Source organism: Sprattus sprattus (genome assembly GCF_963457725.1).
Source record: "Sprattus sprattus genome assembly, chromosome: 12".
Lineage (NCBI taxonomy): Eukaryota > Metazoa > Chordata > Actinopteri > Clupeiformes > Clupeidae > Sprattus > Sprattus sprattus.
In genome coordinates, this window is record NC_137910.1 from 32,046,441 (window position 1) to 32,063,941 (window position 17,501).

Sequence of the window (17,501 nt, forward strand, 5' to 3'; positions counted from 1 at the left end):
AAAAAAAAAAAAGAATTCTAAGACACACATCTCGGCCTCTCAGATACGCTTCTGTTCAAAGATGAACTGGTATTAAGTATGACATTACATTGCTATGTATGCTATTGAAAAGGCAAACCTATCTCTGTCCTGGTTTGTATTATTTTTTTTTGGGGGGGGGTATCAATATATAACAATTATTATAACAATAATTAATGATATGCTTATTCTACATAGACTACAGAAACTTTAAAAAGAACGATTCAATTTAATGAATAATTTCTTATTTTCTTTAGTATTTTTGTCATATTCAGATTTGCAGTGTAATATGTGTGTTGTTGTCCAATATCAAGTCTCTATTTGATCATGTGACGAGAAGATACGATATAGCTAGTTTAGGCGCAAAATCTGAACGTCACGACCAACAAGCTGACTGAGCACAGCCAGAGGCACAGCACACCTGCAAGCCAAACGATGCCTTTCAAACATAAAAATGGTGATGCATGATTTGCTTTTTCGATGGACAGGATAGCCAGCTCATTCAGCCTCTCCTGCTTCTCAGGTATGTCTTAATGAGTTTCAATTTGGAAAAGGATCGCTACTGTTACAAGTAATGTCAGAAACAATAGCAGGGCACTGCACACCTCACCGAAACAATGCCTGGTAACTTTAGTAGTGGATTCAAAGGCAGAGTGTTTGCAACAGGGTTCCTTAGCAGGAAAAGCACCACACTAAACTAAACTAACGACCTTTACTGGTAACTGGTTAGATTTAACCTCCTGGTGTACTTTCTTTCACATAACCACTTGTTTATTAATATATAATTTGACTGTAGGAAGTCAAATCTTCAGAGGCAGAATAGGGTGGCTCATGCCTTTGCCGTCCTCAAAAAAATATATATTGTCAAAGGGCTGGACTGGGACAAAAAATATATTATTCACACACAGAAGCACAAATAATTGCCAGAAGTCTGTTATAATTTCTAATTATGCAATAAGTAGTGCTAAATGGACAGCAGGACCAAACAATTTGGTGGAGAGCTACCTCACAGATAGTAATGACCACAATCCATACCATTTATGTCCTAATAGTTACCGCCATACATGGCTGAAAATAAACATAGGACAATTTTGTCGCCTGTTGATTTTTTTTTTCATAAACAGGCATTTTAGCAAAGTATAGCTACAGGTGTTGTATTATACAGCATCTTTATCAAGCCAACCTTTATCCTAACAATTTTTATAAAATATTAAGATGGTGTGAACCGTCATCCTAATCATTTTTATAATATTAAGATGATATGAACCGTCATCCTAATCATTTTTATAATATAAAGATGATACGATATGAACCTAGGTCACTCAAAGTAACGTGGGCTTAGCATGCAAGCTTGGTGCACGAGCAGTAAAAAAAATACTTATTTGGCCATATGGCTGAAAGTATTTATTTACTTTCTTGTACATATTGGTAAAGATTTTTTTTCCTTTATTAAAATATCTTCTCAAAATGTTTTCTATCATATTGCATTCCCTCATTCATATTTTACATTTATGTAAACCTAATATTAGTTTATGTATGGTTACATTTCTTTGTGTTGAGTTTCACTCTCCTTGATTCAAGCGACTGAAATAAATCTGAAGCAGATACTATTTGGCTGCTCAAGCAACTGCTCAAATCACCATTTAGTTCTTGTACAGCAATTTTAAGGTCAGTTGTTGAGAAGTTTAAATCTGCAATCATTAGTGGGGCAGGTGGATGAATATGGGCAGGTGTTTAGATTAAAACAGGTGTTGTCTGCTCTGAGACTAGACGGTTTCATGCAAACTCTCCATTGGTCTTTTGTCCACAGAAAATGTTTCACCTCACTGGCACAATCAGGCAGAAGGTTATTCAGACACAATGAGCAGTGATCCTGTCTGTGGTATCAAGGATTGTATGCCTCAGAAGTATGCTACACTTCCACGAAATCATAACCCATTTGAAGTGGATCAGAATGAGTCTTGGGAGCCCCGGGAGCAGAGTGAGAGGAGAGAAGATGCTGACGTCCTGAAGCAGAGTGAGAGGAGAGAACATGCTGACGTCCTGAAGCCAAAGGCCTGGAAGAAGAGGGGGAAGAACATGAAGGATTATGGGCGCTCAGGCAGCTCTGGTAACCTGCAATCAGCTAACCCTTTCAGAACAGACTTATTTGGGAACTACAACCCTTTCAACTCACACTACAGAGCCAAGTACGTCATTATACCATTCCTATGTATTCTTTCTTATCCTGGAAGCGCTTTATAATAAGGTGGGTTAATAAAGCATTTACAAGGTTTTACCACATTATATTATATATTTACAAGGCCTTACCAGACATTAGATAACACTATTATATTACTTACAACTAGTATATAAGACACTTAAAACATTTTGTTTATGCTTCATTTTTGCATAACACACACGTTATTGTAAGATGATTAACTCATGCATATACTATGCATAACTAATGCATTTACTTTTTTATCCGTTTATTGGGATACTTTTTGCAGCACCCCAAACTAGAGTGAGTATTATAAATATTTAATAAATTAAATATTCCCTTCACGGATTTCCAAAGGTTTTTGCATGAACGTTTCGAACTTTTTGGAATCCTTCATCTCAAACTTCAAAAGGAGATGATGTATACAAATAATTCCAAGATGAATCTGTAGACCTAAAATCTACCAATACAGCCCAACACATTGATGCTAGCTCCACATTAAAAGCGTGCAGTTGGAGAAACTATTACCGCAATGAAGACTGACCGCTATATCCATCTAATATGGGCTGAGAGTACCTGACCTTTATCATTTATCAGCTTAAATTAATAGTATAGCTAGTAGATTGGGGGACTGCAAAAGCATATTCAATGCATTAGTTAATCATCTGATTGTACTGTTATCTAATGACTTGAAAGAGCTGGTAAATATCTAGCTAACCATTTGGCAATACCTTGTAAATGGTTACTTAACACACTTTATTATGAACTGTAAGCCTTCTTTTCCTTGTGACTATATTTGTATGTGAAAAATGTGTACAAATGAAATCCCTAGAGATTTGAATTTAGCGAAATGGTCTCAGGGGTAATTAATTTAAGACAGTTCTGGAATGTTCGCTAACGGATATACTATAGGACTCAATACTACGATGCTTTGCTAAGATTTAAATAAATACATCTAAATATGGAAGAGTACCAAAAGCAAGGTGCAAGCCCCCTGTTGTTTCTGCCAAAATTATTATTATTCTCTATAGGATTTGGTCATTTTCAAAGCGCTTCTCATGACATTTTGGTACATTTTGCTTCAGTTGTGATGACGCACTGCATGAAAAGTAGTGTATCTGGGAGTATCTAGACAGAGTAAACGTCCACCACATCTACTGTTTGGCGGAGGTATTTGGAGGCCCGCAGAACAAAGACCCGTAAATGTCCGAATACAGCTGTTAGATGGGGTTATCAGTCATGAATGTCAGTTGTAACACTGACATTTTAAAAACCAAGTTTATGATGTGATGGGCTAATGCTAAGTGAACAGAACTCTCTAAGTTAATGTGCTTTGTAGTTAATGATGATTATATTGTTTGACTCTTAGATTAGGTGGATTAGCTGGAAACTGCGTGAGAAATTAATGATTGCAATGATGTCATGGCTTTCTTGTACAGCACATTTTGTGATCTCTAGGGCGTGATCAATGATTTATGCATGTGTAACAATAGTGTATAGTATAACAGACCTAGTCTAACAAACGTCATTGTATGATAGCCTTTATTTCAATGCACTGTCCTACAATAAAATTAAGATGTACTCTTTCAATTGAGAAAATAAAAACTTAACCTAATAAAAACGGTCTAAATCAAAGACTCCACAGGTCAACAAGGCTACATTTGATTGGTGATTTTACATTTGATTTAAATACAATTTTATTTTTACTCTAATGTTGTTATTGCTGATGTCGTCTATAACATAATCTTATAAGCCACTTGTGCATCAATATTTATAGCTAGGGGAAATATACAAAAACATCAAGGCATGTTAGACTTCCTAAAAAAGTCAAACAGGCCTCTGTCCCTGAAGGGTTAAGTGCCAGAGCAGCGCACAATTGTATTGTATTTGTACCTGGTATGTAAAAGGATTTAAAATGAACTGTATGACTACATTGTGCCCTGCTTATTCTGCGCATTTGAGGTTCTTCTACTAACTTATTTAACAAAGGCAGAGTGGGGATGCTACTCCTACATGCCGGAATATTCCATGAAGTCCGATGGAAAACAAACAGCTGGTAACCTTGCTAAATGCGTTTTCAAATGATACAACTGAAGAGCATATTATGGCGATTGGACAGGATGAAATGGAACATGAGAGAACTGAGAGGTGCAAGGATGTCTGCTCCAGAGGGGCCTTAACGAGCTGGACTCTACTTCAGTAAGTTGATTTCTGGTATCTGCTGTATTTTTGCATGACTGCCACACATTCCAGTGTGCTTGCATTGCTTTACCTGCTCCCTGTCTTAATGTGGTTGAATCTAAATTTACAGAAAGCCTTGCAGAAAATTATGCAAAATATTCAAACAACACAAACAAATTAGGGCCGGGACTTTAACGCGTTAATTAAGATTAATTAATTACACAAAAATTAACGCGTTAAAAAAATGTACGCATTTTTATCGTATCTATTTTTGCACCGCGGAACGTTTCTCACTGGAGGAGTTTCAGACGGACCAATTATACTGGCGCACCAACTAACGCGCATACAACAAACCACAGTGGCACAGAACAAGAAATGTTCAAGAACAAATAAGCTGATGAGACCATAGACATGTATAGATAGACACCGCCTCCACTGCTTCAGCCCGTTGCCTCGGCGAAACGCGTCGCCGCCATTTTGGGAAAGGAGCTCTCTGCCGTCAGAGGTCTGTCAGACGTGTCAAACAAGCGCAAGTTGCCAGGAGCTGCGGTTTATCTGGATAAAAATCACGATAACCTTTTACATTTCGCAACCAATTTCATGGAGTATTCAAGGGTTTATGCTCTACGTGAAGTGTGTGAAAAAGATTTGCCTCTACGTTACTTTGAATCTCGCTAGTTAAATCGCCAGTCACACATGGGTCTATAATAAACGCTAACTTTTCTTGCAAAGCTCGTGCATTTTGAAAATACTGAGAAGATCTATAAACTATCGAAATAGTGCTTCTTTAGTTACTAGTATTGACCATCATTAAGAGAAAGAGCTTACATCAAATAGTGAGAAACTGGCAGTCAGTGTGTTTTTCATAGTTTAATAGTTCCTTTTCAAGTAGCCTATGTGCATTAAGAAACCTTGAACAGTGCAATTGGCAATACACAGTTATTTCACAATTATATATTGTGTCAATTGCACTGCATAGATCTGAAAATGTTAAGAGCATGATTGTATATTATGTCAAATTGTACAAATGTACACATATATATATATATATATATTATAATATGAATATATACTTATACTTAAAATATATTATATTGTATCACATATTATATATCATTATATATCATATATATGTTATTCCATTGCACATTATACTGAATCATTATATTATATTGTATTATATATATGCTATGTTATTTATATTACAGTTCAACTATTGAGATGTGTAGGCTATGTATATATTGAGCAGTGGTGGTCCGTCAGGGCCTTCAAGGCCTTCTCTGCTGGCCTAAACATCATCAGAAAATAAATGTAATAAATACATTTAATTTTAATATTTTCTTTTCATAAAAATGTATTCAATTATTCCTCATAGTCCATTATCTTCATTTCATAGCTTCCAGCGTTGTTAATTTATGTTAGAGCTTTCATCCAATCATATTTCAGCTATCATGTGTTGCCACGCTCCGAGAAACCTTCCCCGAGAACAGAATTCTTCCCTGAGGCCTTCAGAATTCACATTGAAGGCCCGTGTACATCTGATTGGTTTTCACAACTGGCTGTTTCAGTTCATTTAAGTTGAATGAACTGAAACAGACAGTTGTGACAACCAATCAGATTTCGAGTTGGCGACACTGGGCCTTCTAGAAGGCCCGGAATATTTCTTTCCTCGCGTTGAACGTGACACGTAAACGTCCTTTGATTGGATACTGAGGCAGACCGGTGCAGTGCTTCAGTGCTCAGTTTAGCTGGCTAATGCGAAAACGGAAAACGACGTACATCGGTTTCAATGCTTATTATGCTAGTTGTTTCAATTGGTAAGACTAAATATAATAACATTAACCAACTCAAATAAACTAGTTTACACCAACTTCATAATTCCAGTTTTTGATACAATTACAACGCCATTTTCAAGACGGAACTTTCAAGAAAAACTGGATATCGTGAGGATGGGAAGTTTAATGAAACTGCTTTGCAGGTGGGACAATGCGATGTTTAGTGGACAAACTTGTTTAAGCTCTCATAGGCTACTTTCGGTAGACTTAATAAAACTTTGTAGACTAATCCCTGAAAATCGCCTTTTATTTTTAAGTTGTGACAGTAATATCCAAGCCATCATATATCTGAGAGTTTACTACTCTCAATGTATTGTTAATACGGGTGTATTGATTTTAAATGCTCCGGAAATATTAATAAAGTCTGTTGTACTCGACTATGTTAAGGTGATGCAATGCTCACTTATACTGCCTTTCTGGATAAATATAATGGTTCGAGAGCCATGGCGTCATAATGATAGTATTAGGAGGTGGATTCACTCAGTTTAACATCGTGTAGTAGGACATCGCTGAAGGCCCAGTCGTGAAATGCACGGACCGCCACTGATATTGAGATGTGTATATTTTTACTGCTATAGAAATATATAGCTTTTTTTTGTAATGTTGATTTGTGAAATAACTGTGTATTGCCAATTGCACTGTTCAAGGTTTCTTAATGCACATACTTGAAAAGGAACTATTAAACTATGAAAAACACACTGACTGCCAGTTTCTCACTATTTGATGTATGCTTCTTTCTCTTAATGATGGTCAATACGTAGTAACTAAAGAAGCACTATTTCGATAGTTTATAGATCTTCTCAGTATTTTCAAAATGCACAAGCTTTGCAAGAAAAGTTAGCGTTTATTATAGACCCATGCACATGTATGACTGGCGATTAAACTAGCGAGATTCAAAGTAACGTAGAGGCAAATCTTTTTCACACACTTCACGTAGAGCATAAACCCTTGAATACTCCATGAAATTGGTTGCGAAATGTAAAAGGTTATCGTGATTTTTATCCAGATAAACCGCAGCTCCTGGCAACTTGCGCTAGTTTGACATGTCTGACAGACCTCTGACGGCAGAGAGCTCCTTTCCCAAAATGGCGGCGACGCGTTTCACCGAGAAGCAGTGGAGGCGGTGTCTACCTATACATGTCTATGGATGAGACCGCCTTGTTTGGCCAGTGGATGGGACATTTTGTTACAAAAAAAAACCGAACGGATAAGAACAAGGTTCAGTGCAAGCTATGCAACAAGGAATTCGCATATCACTGCAGCACATCGAGTATCACCTCAATGCAAAACATAGCAGCTAGCGTGGACGTTAAGCCTGACTCCGGGTACAACCCACACACAACCCACACTCCACCAGAGATGTTTTCTAACAGTCAGGGTTTCCAATGTTCTGAATGTACTTGAAAGTATTGTGTTTTACTTAAAAAACCCAAAGTATTATAGTTTACAGAAGGTCTACCTATCTATAGGCTACCTGAATTTCTGAAATGTACTACATTTCTAAATATGGTATTGCTACACTTAATGGCAAAAATTGCACTGGTCTGTTGGACTTGAACAAAAATAAACAATATTTTTGTTGCTTAAGCTTATGTATTCAGTCATTATTCAATGGTATACTAAAAATCCATGTGAAAAAAATTACTTCTCACTGTTCTCAGGTCAAATATTTATAATATGCGATTAAAATACGATTAATTTTGATTAATTAATTACAAAGCCTATAATTAATTAGATTATTTTTTTTAATCGAGTCTCGGCCCTAAAACAAATATGATCCACTGACAAGGTATGCTTGGCTTACGTGTTTTGTAGGTACAGTATATCATCATGATTGTTTCATAACACTTACTTGGATTCTAAATCTAAATGAACTTCTAATCAATTTTCCTTTTTTCTCCCCTGTATCTTCCCCACACAACAAGGCTGTAATGACACCATAGACTACTGAACGGCGTGTGGATGGCTTGTGCAAATGTAGATGCTGAAGTTATAAAAAGTGAGTTTCAGGTCTATCTTTGTTGGTCAATAGGGCTAATGTCCTAAACTTAAACCATGTATTTGTTCAATGTACTGTTTTAGGTTGCATAATAAATAAAACCTCAAGACATACTATGAATGTACAATGCTATTTTCTCCAGTAATTCTTAGGCGCTCTCCCCATTTGATGTTTTTAGTGGTCTAATTTAACTTAGTCCCGTGTTATGCAGATGCATAATACCAGAGCTGGTGTTCTCAATCAAAGGAAGAGGCTACCCTGAAGGACAGCAACACCAGATCCGATGTTGAATGAGGAGGACTCCATCTTGGATTGAAGGCCAATGTAGGTTGGCTGGCCTCCAGCCTATGGTACAGAATCATCTACACTGTGTGGGGACCTACAGAACATACTGGATGCAGACCAGAAGTACCTTGGGAGGCGCCATGCAGGGTTAATGTGGATGGATTCGCAAAGGAGACCACAGTGTGAGGAGCTGTCTCTCTCTTGAGAATGCTCACAAATGATCAGTGTTTCCTTTATGCTCACTAAAAGCCTTTGTTATGTTGTATTACATTATATTGTATTACATAATATCATGTCGTGTAAATGTACATTGATGTAAACTACTTATTTAATATGTTTAATAATTGATATTTAACTGTATTTTATTCCTTTCGAATAAATCATTTGTATAATTAATTTCTTGTCAGAAAATCAATAATAGCAATAATAATAACTAGAAAGTTCAAAGGATTCAGTACACATTTGGTGACATGAGGCCAAGAAGATCCAAATGCTCAACTGAGGAATTTATTTATGGATGTTAAATGATGAAAAAAGCGTATGTGCTGTGTTGCCAAGATATCTACTAAAGTTAGCATGATAATCAGCTAGCATCAGTCTGGCCTCACTATAATACCATTAGGTACTGCAAAAAGCTATAGTGAGTCACTGCAGTGTAAATTTAGCTTTTAATCTCTGCATCTTTGACCACATTTTTTGTTTACTTATTTAAAGGGAAAGTCAGTAGGGGTGAACAAATGTAGTGATACATTGCTTCGAGTAAGAGTTATGAAATCACTTACCTCACTAGTTGACAATTATACAAAACTGCCCCTTTCACCTTCTCCAGGTTTTATTACAGACTTATACTACAATAGATTGAGTCAAAAAGAGGTTATTTAGGGGTTACATATCTGTACACACACTTAGCCTAATATTAATTTTGCTGCACCTTTGGCATGGATTAAAGCTTTAAGGCATCTTGGGATAGAAGCTACAAGCTTGGCACACTTGTTCCAGGACATTTTTGGCTTGGCTCTTGTCATATCCTTGCAAGCTCCGTCAGGTTGAATTGGGAGCGTCGGTACACAGCCATTTTCAGCTCTTCCACAGATGTTCAGTTGGATTTAGGTCTGGGCTCTGGCTGTGCCACTCAAGGACATGCACAGGCTTTCTCCAAAGCCACTCCTTTGTTCTCTTGGCTGTGTGCCTCGGGTCGTTGTCATGTTGGAAGGTAAACCTTCGCCCCAGTCTAAGGTCCAGAGCTCTCTGGATCAGGTTTTCTTGAAGGATCTTTGTGTACTTAGCCTCATTCTTCGTTCCCTCTATCAGGACTAGTCGCCCTGTTCCCACTGCTGAAAAACATCCCCACATCATGGTGCTGCCACCGCCATGCTACACTGTAGGGATGGTATTAGCCAGGTGATGAGCAGTACCTGGTTTCTGTCAAGTTCACTTAATAATGCGCGTGAGACAGACTGTGTACTAAGATTGACATGTTTAATCAGATGCCCACTTCGTGTCTGACCCCCGCACCCCACATTCACTCCCTCATCCTATTGGTCCCAAGCCTATCAACATATGGCTCCTATTGGTTAAACATACATGTCAATCAACTGTTATCAGTAACATTGAACAATACCACAGTTTCCTCCAGATGTGACGCTTGGTGTTCATGCCAAAAAGTTACATTTTAGTTTTCAGAGAATCTTCATTCTCATAGTTTGAGAGTCCTTTAGATGCCTTCTGGCAAACTCCAAGCGGGCTGTGATGTGCCTTTTTCCAAAGGAGGGGCTTCCGTCAGCCACTCTTCTATAAAGACCTGATTTTCCAGATATATTCCTTGACACAACCCTGTTTCGGAGGTCTGCAGCCACTTCCTTTGACCCCATGGCTTGGAGTTGGGGAGTCGAAAATCGATCTTGTTGAGAACCGGTTCGCAATTGACCGATCGCCAGGGCTCCGCCCCCTAGTTATTGTTGCTACGTCCGACACAATTCACGGAACTGTCCACCTGAAAGCCATGGCGAGTACGGGTACAAACGCTATAACTGTCAGTATGAGTGATGATTTTTGGAGTAATACCTCCGCGATATCCTCCAGATCAGGCCAAAAGGGACTGCAATATGCAGTGGAAGGATATATCCAAAATATTAAGATCAACAACGAAGTGGACACAACAATAATTGAAGCAAAGGCATATAGGTCTCAATAAAAAAAAAAAAAAAATTGAAACCCTACGACCTCTTCATTGAAATGCAACCAGTACAACCTTGTAGACTAGTCATGTTATTTCACCACTGGGTAAGATCTGTATATAGTATTTCAAGCTAGCTAATAACCTCCAAAAGATTATTTATTCTTATTATGTATTCCGTCTCTGGCGAGAGACTGGAGGTATGTAGCTAGCTAGGATGGTGACTATTAGCTAGCGATGTTGATGTTACCATCAGTAAAACCTTTTTTTTCCAGTGTCGTTGCGCATGCGCAATGACGTCACACGTATGCAGCCTTGTTTTGTTTAGACTGCAACCGACATGGCATCTAGGGGGCGTTCAAAAGTTTGCTTAAATTTCACGTGAAAAGATGACCACAGGGCCACTTGCAATGCCTGTAAAACGTCTATTTCGTCAAGTAAGGGAAATACTAGCAGTATGCAGAAACATTTGTCCACACAGTATGCAAAAACTTCGCTGAAATGTCACGTTTTCAATTCGCTATGGAGTGACGATAACGTTAATAAATCTCAACCAAGCAACAGCAGCACGGCTAACGTTAGCGTTTCATCTGTTTATATCGAAGGTAAACTTCTTCAGACCCTATGTATTGTGTTAGTTTTATTTGTTTTTATTGTGTAAACCAGCTTTCACTATATGAATAATCTTCATTTCCACTTCAGTTTGTGGACCCATTCTTAGGTTTGTTTTTGGTTATTTAACAATGTTGCCTTGAGATTTGATAAGGATTCGGATAAGTTAAGCAGAATTAGAAATGGAATCGGAATCGCTAACATCTTATCAATTCCCATCCCTAGTCATATCAAAGGGTGTGCACACTTGATATGGAAGTTTACATTTAGATTTTTAATAAATTAGCACAAATATCTGGAAATCTGTTTTCATTTTGTCATTATGGGCTATTTTGTGTAGAATTTAGAACTTGACTATAAGAATTGAAGGGTACAGTGGTGGCTCTACATGAAATTACGCCCCTGGCGAGACCCCCTCCGAGCGTCAAAAGGAAATATATTGTCTAACCAGCCAGCTATCGACCTGTTAATTATTAAGATTATACTAGTACTCTGTATGCTGTGACATTCTGTTAGTTGTGGCTAGCGCGATTTCGCTAACACTTTAGCCTAGTGTCAGATGAATGAACATATTCATACCCTATGACCAAATCAGCTAGCTTACGCTAGCTAGCAAACAATTCTGCTGGTGCTCAATATTAGCTGGTTGCCTTAATAGGACTTTTGGTTAAGTTACACTTGACTGAAAACACATTTTTACCTTGCCCACTCGAGCATCCTTCAAAAGTTATCTCGATCTCGATAATGTAATAGATGTATTAAATTTGCCTCTGGATAAATAAAGTATCTATCTATCTATCTATCCATCTATCTATACTCTGCTCACTACTACCTTCACTAGTTGGATAAATTGATGCAGCCAGTGGTCTCCTTCCTCCAATTCACCTTGCCCTTGGTGGCCACATAATCGTTCTGTGTCCATTTGTATTAGCCATTTCACACAATTCAGAAAAACAAAAACGTGCAGGAATTACAGGCCTGTAATTATAATGTTATGAATGTGCGTTATTTGAAAGAAAGTCGATGTGTGACTGACTTTAGCCCACTTATTGCATTAGAGTTTTGCCCTATACAGTTCCCCCTTCTCACCCAGGATCTGCGCGGCACCTTCTTAGCGAGCCGAGGCGCCTGCAGCTGCAGGGGGCGCCAATTTGCAGTGATATGATAGAAAAGCGCTTCACGGCCCAGATGATTATTATTTATTTTTTTATAAGTGATCGTGCTGCCCCCCACGTGTCTTGAAAAAGTGCCGCCCCGGGTTCGCCCGTGCCTAAAACCGCCCATGGAAGGGACCTATAGTGAGCGCCAGGCCAGGCTTTCTATTTGTTATGTTATTATCATTTGATACTATAACGGCTACAATACCAGTAACAAAGAACTTCGACAGGCTCACGGTTAAATATGTCAACATGTTAGGGTCTGTTGGCATACAATATACATTTAGTTCAAGTTCAAGTGTTTTTATTTGTCACAATAAATTTAAGTGAAATGTTAAAGGGTCAATGCTCCACTCTGTGCAAAAATAAATAATAATATAAAATAAAATAAATGTATTTATTTATTTAAGATAAAATAAAAAATGTAAATAAAATCAAATTTAAAAATAAGGTGTTGAATTAAAAATTTTAATTCAACTGTCTCACTGCCTGTGGATAAAAACTTCTCTTAAGTCTCTCAGTCCTTGAGTTAAGGCTTCGTAGGCGTCTACCCGACGGCAGCAGGGTGAAGAGGCTGGCATTGGGGTGTGTGTCATCCCTCCTGATGTTTTTTGCCCTCGACTCCACCCTCTTGTGGTAGATGTCCTTCACGTTGGGTAGGGACGCTCTGATAGTCCGCTCAGCTGAGTGCACCACTCTCTGTAGGTTGTCCTGGTCTTGAGCGGTACAGCTTCCGTACCAGACGGAGATGCATCCTGTGAGGACACTCTCCACGGCTGAGGAGTAGAAGGTCTTCAGGATGGAAGGGGAGACCTTGAATTTCCTCAGCCTCCAGAGGAAGTACAGTCGCTGCCTAGATGACTTTGTCACATGTTGGGTGTGGAGGGTCCAGGTTAGATCTTCAGTGATGTGCACCCCCAGGTACTTAAAACTAGGAACCCTCTCCACAGGCTCCCCGTTGATGGTGAGGGGGGTGAACCCGCTGTCCTGCTTCCGCTGGAAGTCCACCACCATTTCCTTTGTCTTTTTTATATTTAGGGCCAAATTGTTGGACTGACACCACAGTGCCAGGTCTGCCACTTGGTTCTGGTAGGGCTGCTCGTTGTTATCAGAGATAAGACCCAGCACCACAGTGTCGTCTGCAAATTTAATGATGGAGGTTGAACTTCCGGAGGCTGTGCAGTCATAAGTGTAGATGTTGTACAGCAGCGGGCTCAGAACACAGCCCTGGGGGGAACCGATGTTGAGGGTCAGCGGCCCAGAGGTAACACCACCCTCCCCTTTCACCACCTGGGGGAGGTCAGTAAGGAAGCTGAGCACCCAGTTGCACATTTGGGTGTTGATCCCCAGCGACCTCATCTTGTCGATCAGGCGGAGGGGGACTATGGTATTGAAAGCTGAACTGTAATCAATGAACAGCATCCTCACATAGTCCCCCCCCCACCATCCAGATGAGTAAGAGTGGTGATTAGCAGGTTGGAGATGGCATCATCTTTGCTTCTGTTTGCTTTGTATGCAAACTGGAGGGGGTCGAACGAGTTTGGCAGGGAGGTGCATATGTAATTTTTCACCAGCCTTTCGAAACATTTCATCACTGCAGAGGTCAGGGCCACTGGACGGTAATCGTTCAAACATGATGGTTTACTATTTTTGGGCACCGGTACAATGATTGACTTTTTAAAGCAAGATGGGACGACAGCTTGGGCCAGGGATGTATTAAAGATCATGGTGTACACTGGAGCTAGTTGGTCAGCACAGGATTTAAGGACCCTTTCAGGGATCTGGTCAGGCCCGGCAGCCTTTTTCCCATTTACCCCTTTGAACACCCTCCTCACATCACTCTCACTTACTATGAAGGGGGGTTTGGTGTTATTCCCAAACATGTCGGCCATGACTGCCATTGAGTTATGATCTTCACTCTCCATCTCAAACCGTGCAAAGAAAGTGTTGAGTTCATCAGCAAGGGAGGGGTCAGAGCTACACACCGAGCCGGCCTTGTTCTTAAAGTCTGTCATTTTTCGCAGGCCCTTCCACACACTAGCGGGGTCACCTGCGGTGAAGTCGGCTTCCAAACTGTCCTTATATCGGCACTTTGCAGCTTTTACGGCCTTCCTAAGGCCATAAGCAGCCACTTTGTAGTCCAACATGTCCCCCGTAGTAATCCCAACATTATAGGCAGCAGTACGCGCTGAAAGTGCTGCCCTGACAGTTTCATCTACCCATGGCTTCTGGTTTGGGAAAACTTTTATTTTGACTGATGGTATAATGTCATTTACCAGTAGGTGGATGTAGTTCCCGACCACTTCCGCAAACTCACTGACGTCGACGGAGGACTCCTGGAACATTTCCCAGTCAGCGTTGTCAAGCGCGTCTTGCAGCAAGCCTTCTGATTGGTCAGTCCAACGTTTTACTTCTTTAGTCACCACAGCTTCGTTTAGGATCTTTTGCTTGTATTTAGGGAGAAGGAAGATGGCAACGTGATCGGACTTTCCGAATGCAGGCAGGGGGATAGCCTTGTAGCTGTCCTTGAACGGAGTGTAGCAGTGATCCAAGGTGTTGTCTCCTCGCGTCGGGAAGTGGATATGCTGTTTAAATTCAGGCAGGCCCCGGGAAAGTTTGGCTTTGTTAAAATCACCAAGAACGATGATAGCAGCTGCCGGATGACGATGTTGTTGTTTGTTTATCACCTCCTGCAGCTCGGATATGGCAGTATCTGTGTTGGCTTGTGGGGGGATGTAAACCGCGGTGGTGATGATTGCGGTGAACTCACAGGGTAGATAGTGGGGGCGGCACATAATGGTGTTCCTGATGGGGAGTACAGCCCCGGGAGAGAACGGTAATGTTCCTCGGATCACACCACTTGTTGTTAGTCATGAAACAAACTCCTCCACCCTTGGACTTTCCGGACTCTTCCGTTCTATCCATGCGAGCGATGGAGAAATACTCGGTGGGTGTAACAGAGTGATCCGGGATAGATGGGGACAGCCAGGATTCGGTAAAACATAAAATGCTACAATCTCTGACGTCACGCTGGAAGGCAATCCTTGCTCTAATATCATCAATCTTATTCTCTAGAGATTGGACATTTGCTAGAAGAATACTGGGCAAAGGTGGAGTGTTTGCCTTCCTCCTCAGTCTGTCCCAGATACCCCCTCTTCTCCCTCTGTGTTTTGACCGTTTCCAGGGCTTGTCGCTATTACTGTTATGACTGTCAGTTTGTCGGAGAATCTCAGCTGGAAACGCCGACTTGCTGTCAAAAGACGTGCTAACATAAAATATGCCGCACTGATCCCTAATTTCTAAAAGCATTTGGTGATCATATGTGATCATACTAAAAGTCACATCAGTAAAACAGATTAAATATAAGAAAAATAGGTAAAATGCACAGTCTAAACATAGAGACCCTGACGGCGTCTGGACACAGCTGCGCCATCATTTAAGGTGTGGTGAAAGCAAAACCTTTTTTGTTTGCAGACAGAGGAATACCGCTCCTTGTCATTTATTCATTTGTATTGCTCCTGCCTATATACAGTGATTATAGACTTTTTCAGAATGGTAAATCGAAGCATTCAGCAAAATCACTGGTCCGATTTGAGTGAGTACTATGCTGTGTATTACAAAATAAAATATTACTGCTCCAATCTCCATCTCAAACTCAAAAAGAAAAGTGATGTATACAAATAAATCCAAGATGAGGCTGTAGACCTAAAATCCAATTACCAATCCAGCCCAAAGCATTGATGTTAGCTCCACATCTAAAGCAAGCATACACACTATAACTGCACCACTGACTGAGCACAATATCATAGAGTCATAGAGTAAGATTAATCTGCGTTATTTTTCTATAATTCATTTTCACAACCTTAGTATAGACACAATGCAGGCGACACCAGTATCAAAAATATCAGCATTCTGCTTAAATATTAAGGAAAAACACTGCCACTTCACTTAGTTTTGCAAGAGTGAATGGTGAGAATAGTTTGTGTCAATAAGATTGTCATTTTAGGAAGTTAAAACTGTTTCCTTAATCAAGACCATGTTTTATTAAAGGCCACCCTGTTCAGGATTTTAATTATTGTTTCTCCATGCAGTGATAATATTAGAATGCCTGACAGCAAGACTGACCTCAGTGCCAAGCAAAGGACCTCACCAGGAAAGAAAGGAATTAACCAGAAAAAAGTAAGTCATTTGATGGGTTGTTTTTGGTTGTTTTGTAATCCACAGCCACTGCCTGACTATAGTGCACCATATCATAGATATTATTTTTGTCATTTCTTTCTTTGTTGTGTTTTATTCCTCTTCACAGGTTTTTGCCTTAAAGGTAGTGAAATTACAGTTTTTGAACGATCAGAAACTTTTAATTGGACCTTTGTAAGCATTTTTTTAGAAGTTGCAGTCAGAGATTTTCATCTTAAACATTGTCAGATTGTCTACGATTTACCAAATTAACCACAGAAATAGTTACTCATTGTCTTTGATCTGCATGTAATTTGAGATGGTGTGAAATTATTAGCGAGTTTCCATTAGCTTAGGAGAAGGGACCATATTATTCTTCTGGCACAGTAATTGCAATGAAGATAAGGAGTCAGAGGTCAAAGTTCAATTGCTCCAGTATTCAGGAACACAAACCTCTTCCAGAATTCTAGTGTGTAATAGTCAATCATATGCAATAACTTAAAATATTGTTCCTTCATAATTATTGTTTAAATGTTTAAATGAAAATATATATTTGACAAAATTATCTTTGATGGCAATTTCTCCAAGTAATTCAAGTGATTTGAAATGATCTCTTTTGATGTCTCCATAAAAAGGAGCCTCATTAGGGAAGATAATGAGACAGCTGGATGGTTACCTTATCTTTTAGTGATTGTCAGCACTTAAGCAGTTAAGATTCACCGCCACAATTTTCCCAGCAATTAAAATTGTCTCTGTGAATCAATGTTAATGTAAGGTAGTGAATGTGCCACGCCTCTAGGCAGCGTGGCAGCCGTTTTTTGTAATTGTTAATTTGTTTGTGTGTTTTGTACCTCGGGGTGAC

The 17,501-nt window shown here is 39.5% G+C and overlaps 1 protein-coding gene across 1 annotated transcript in view; it reads left to right on the forward strand.

The window, feature by feature from the left end:
* rab11fip2 (RAB11 family interacting protein 2 (class I)) overlaps positions 1-17,501 on the forward strand; it is a gene marked incomplete at both ends in the record, with an annotated part of 82,013 nt that overhangs the window by 39,855 nt on the left and 24,657 nt on the right. The window contains 2 exons of the mRNA XM_080848444.1: positions 1,829-2,207; positions 16,555-16,642. Of these exons, the coding sequence (XP_080704570.1) occupies positions 1,829-2,207; positions 16,555-16,642 (467 nt within the window). The remainder of the gene's footprint in view (positions 1-1,828; positions 2,208-16,554; positions 16,643-17,501) is intronic.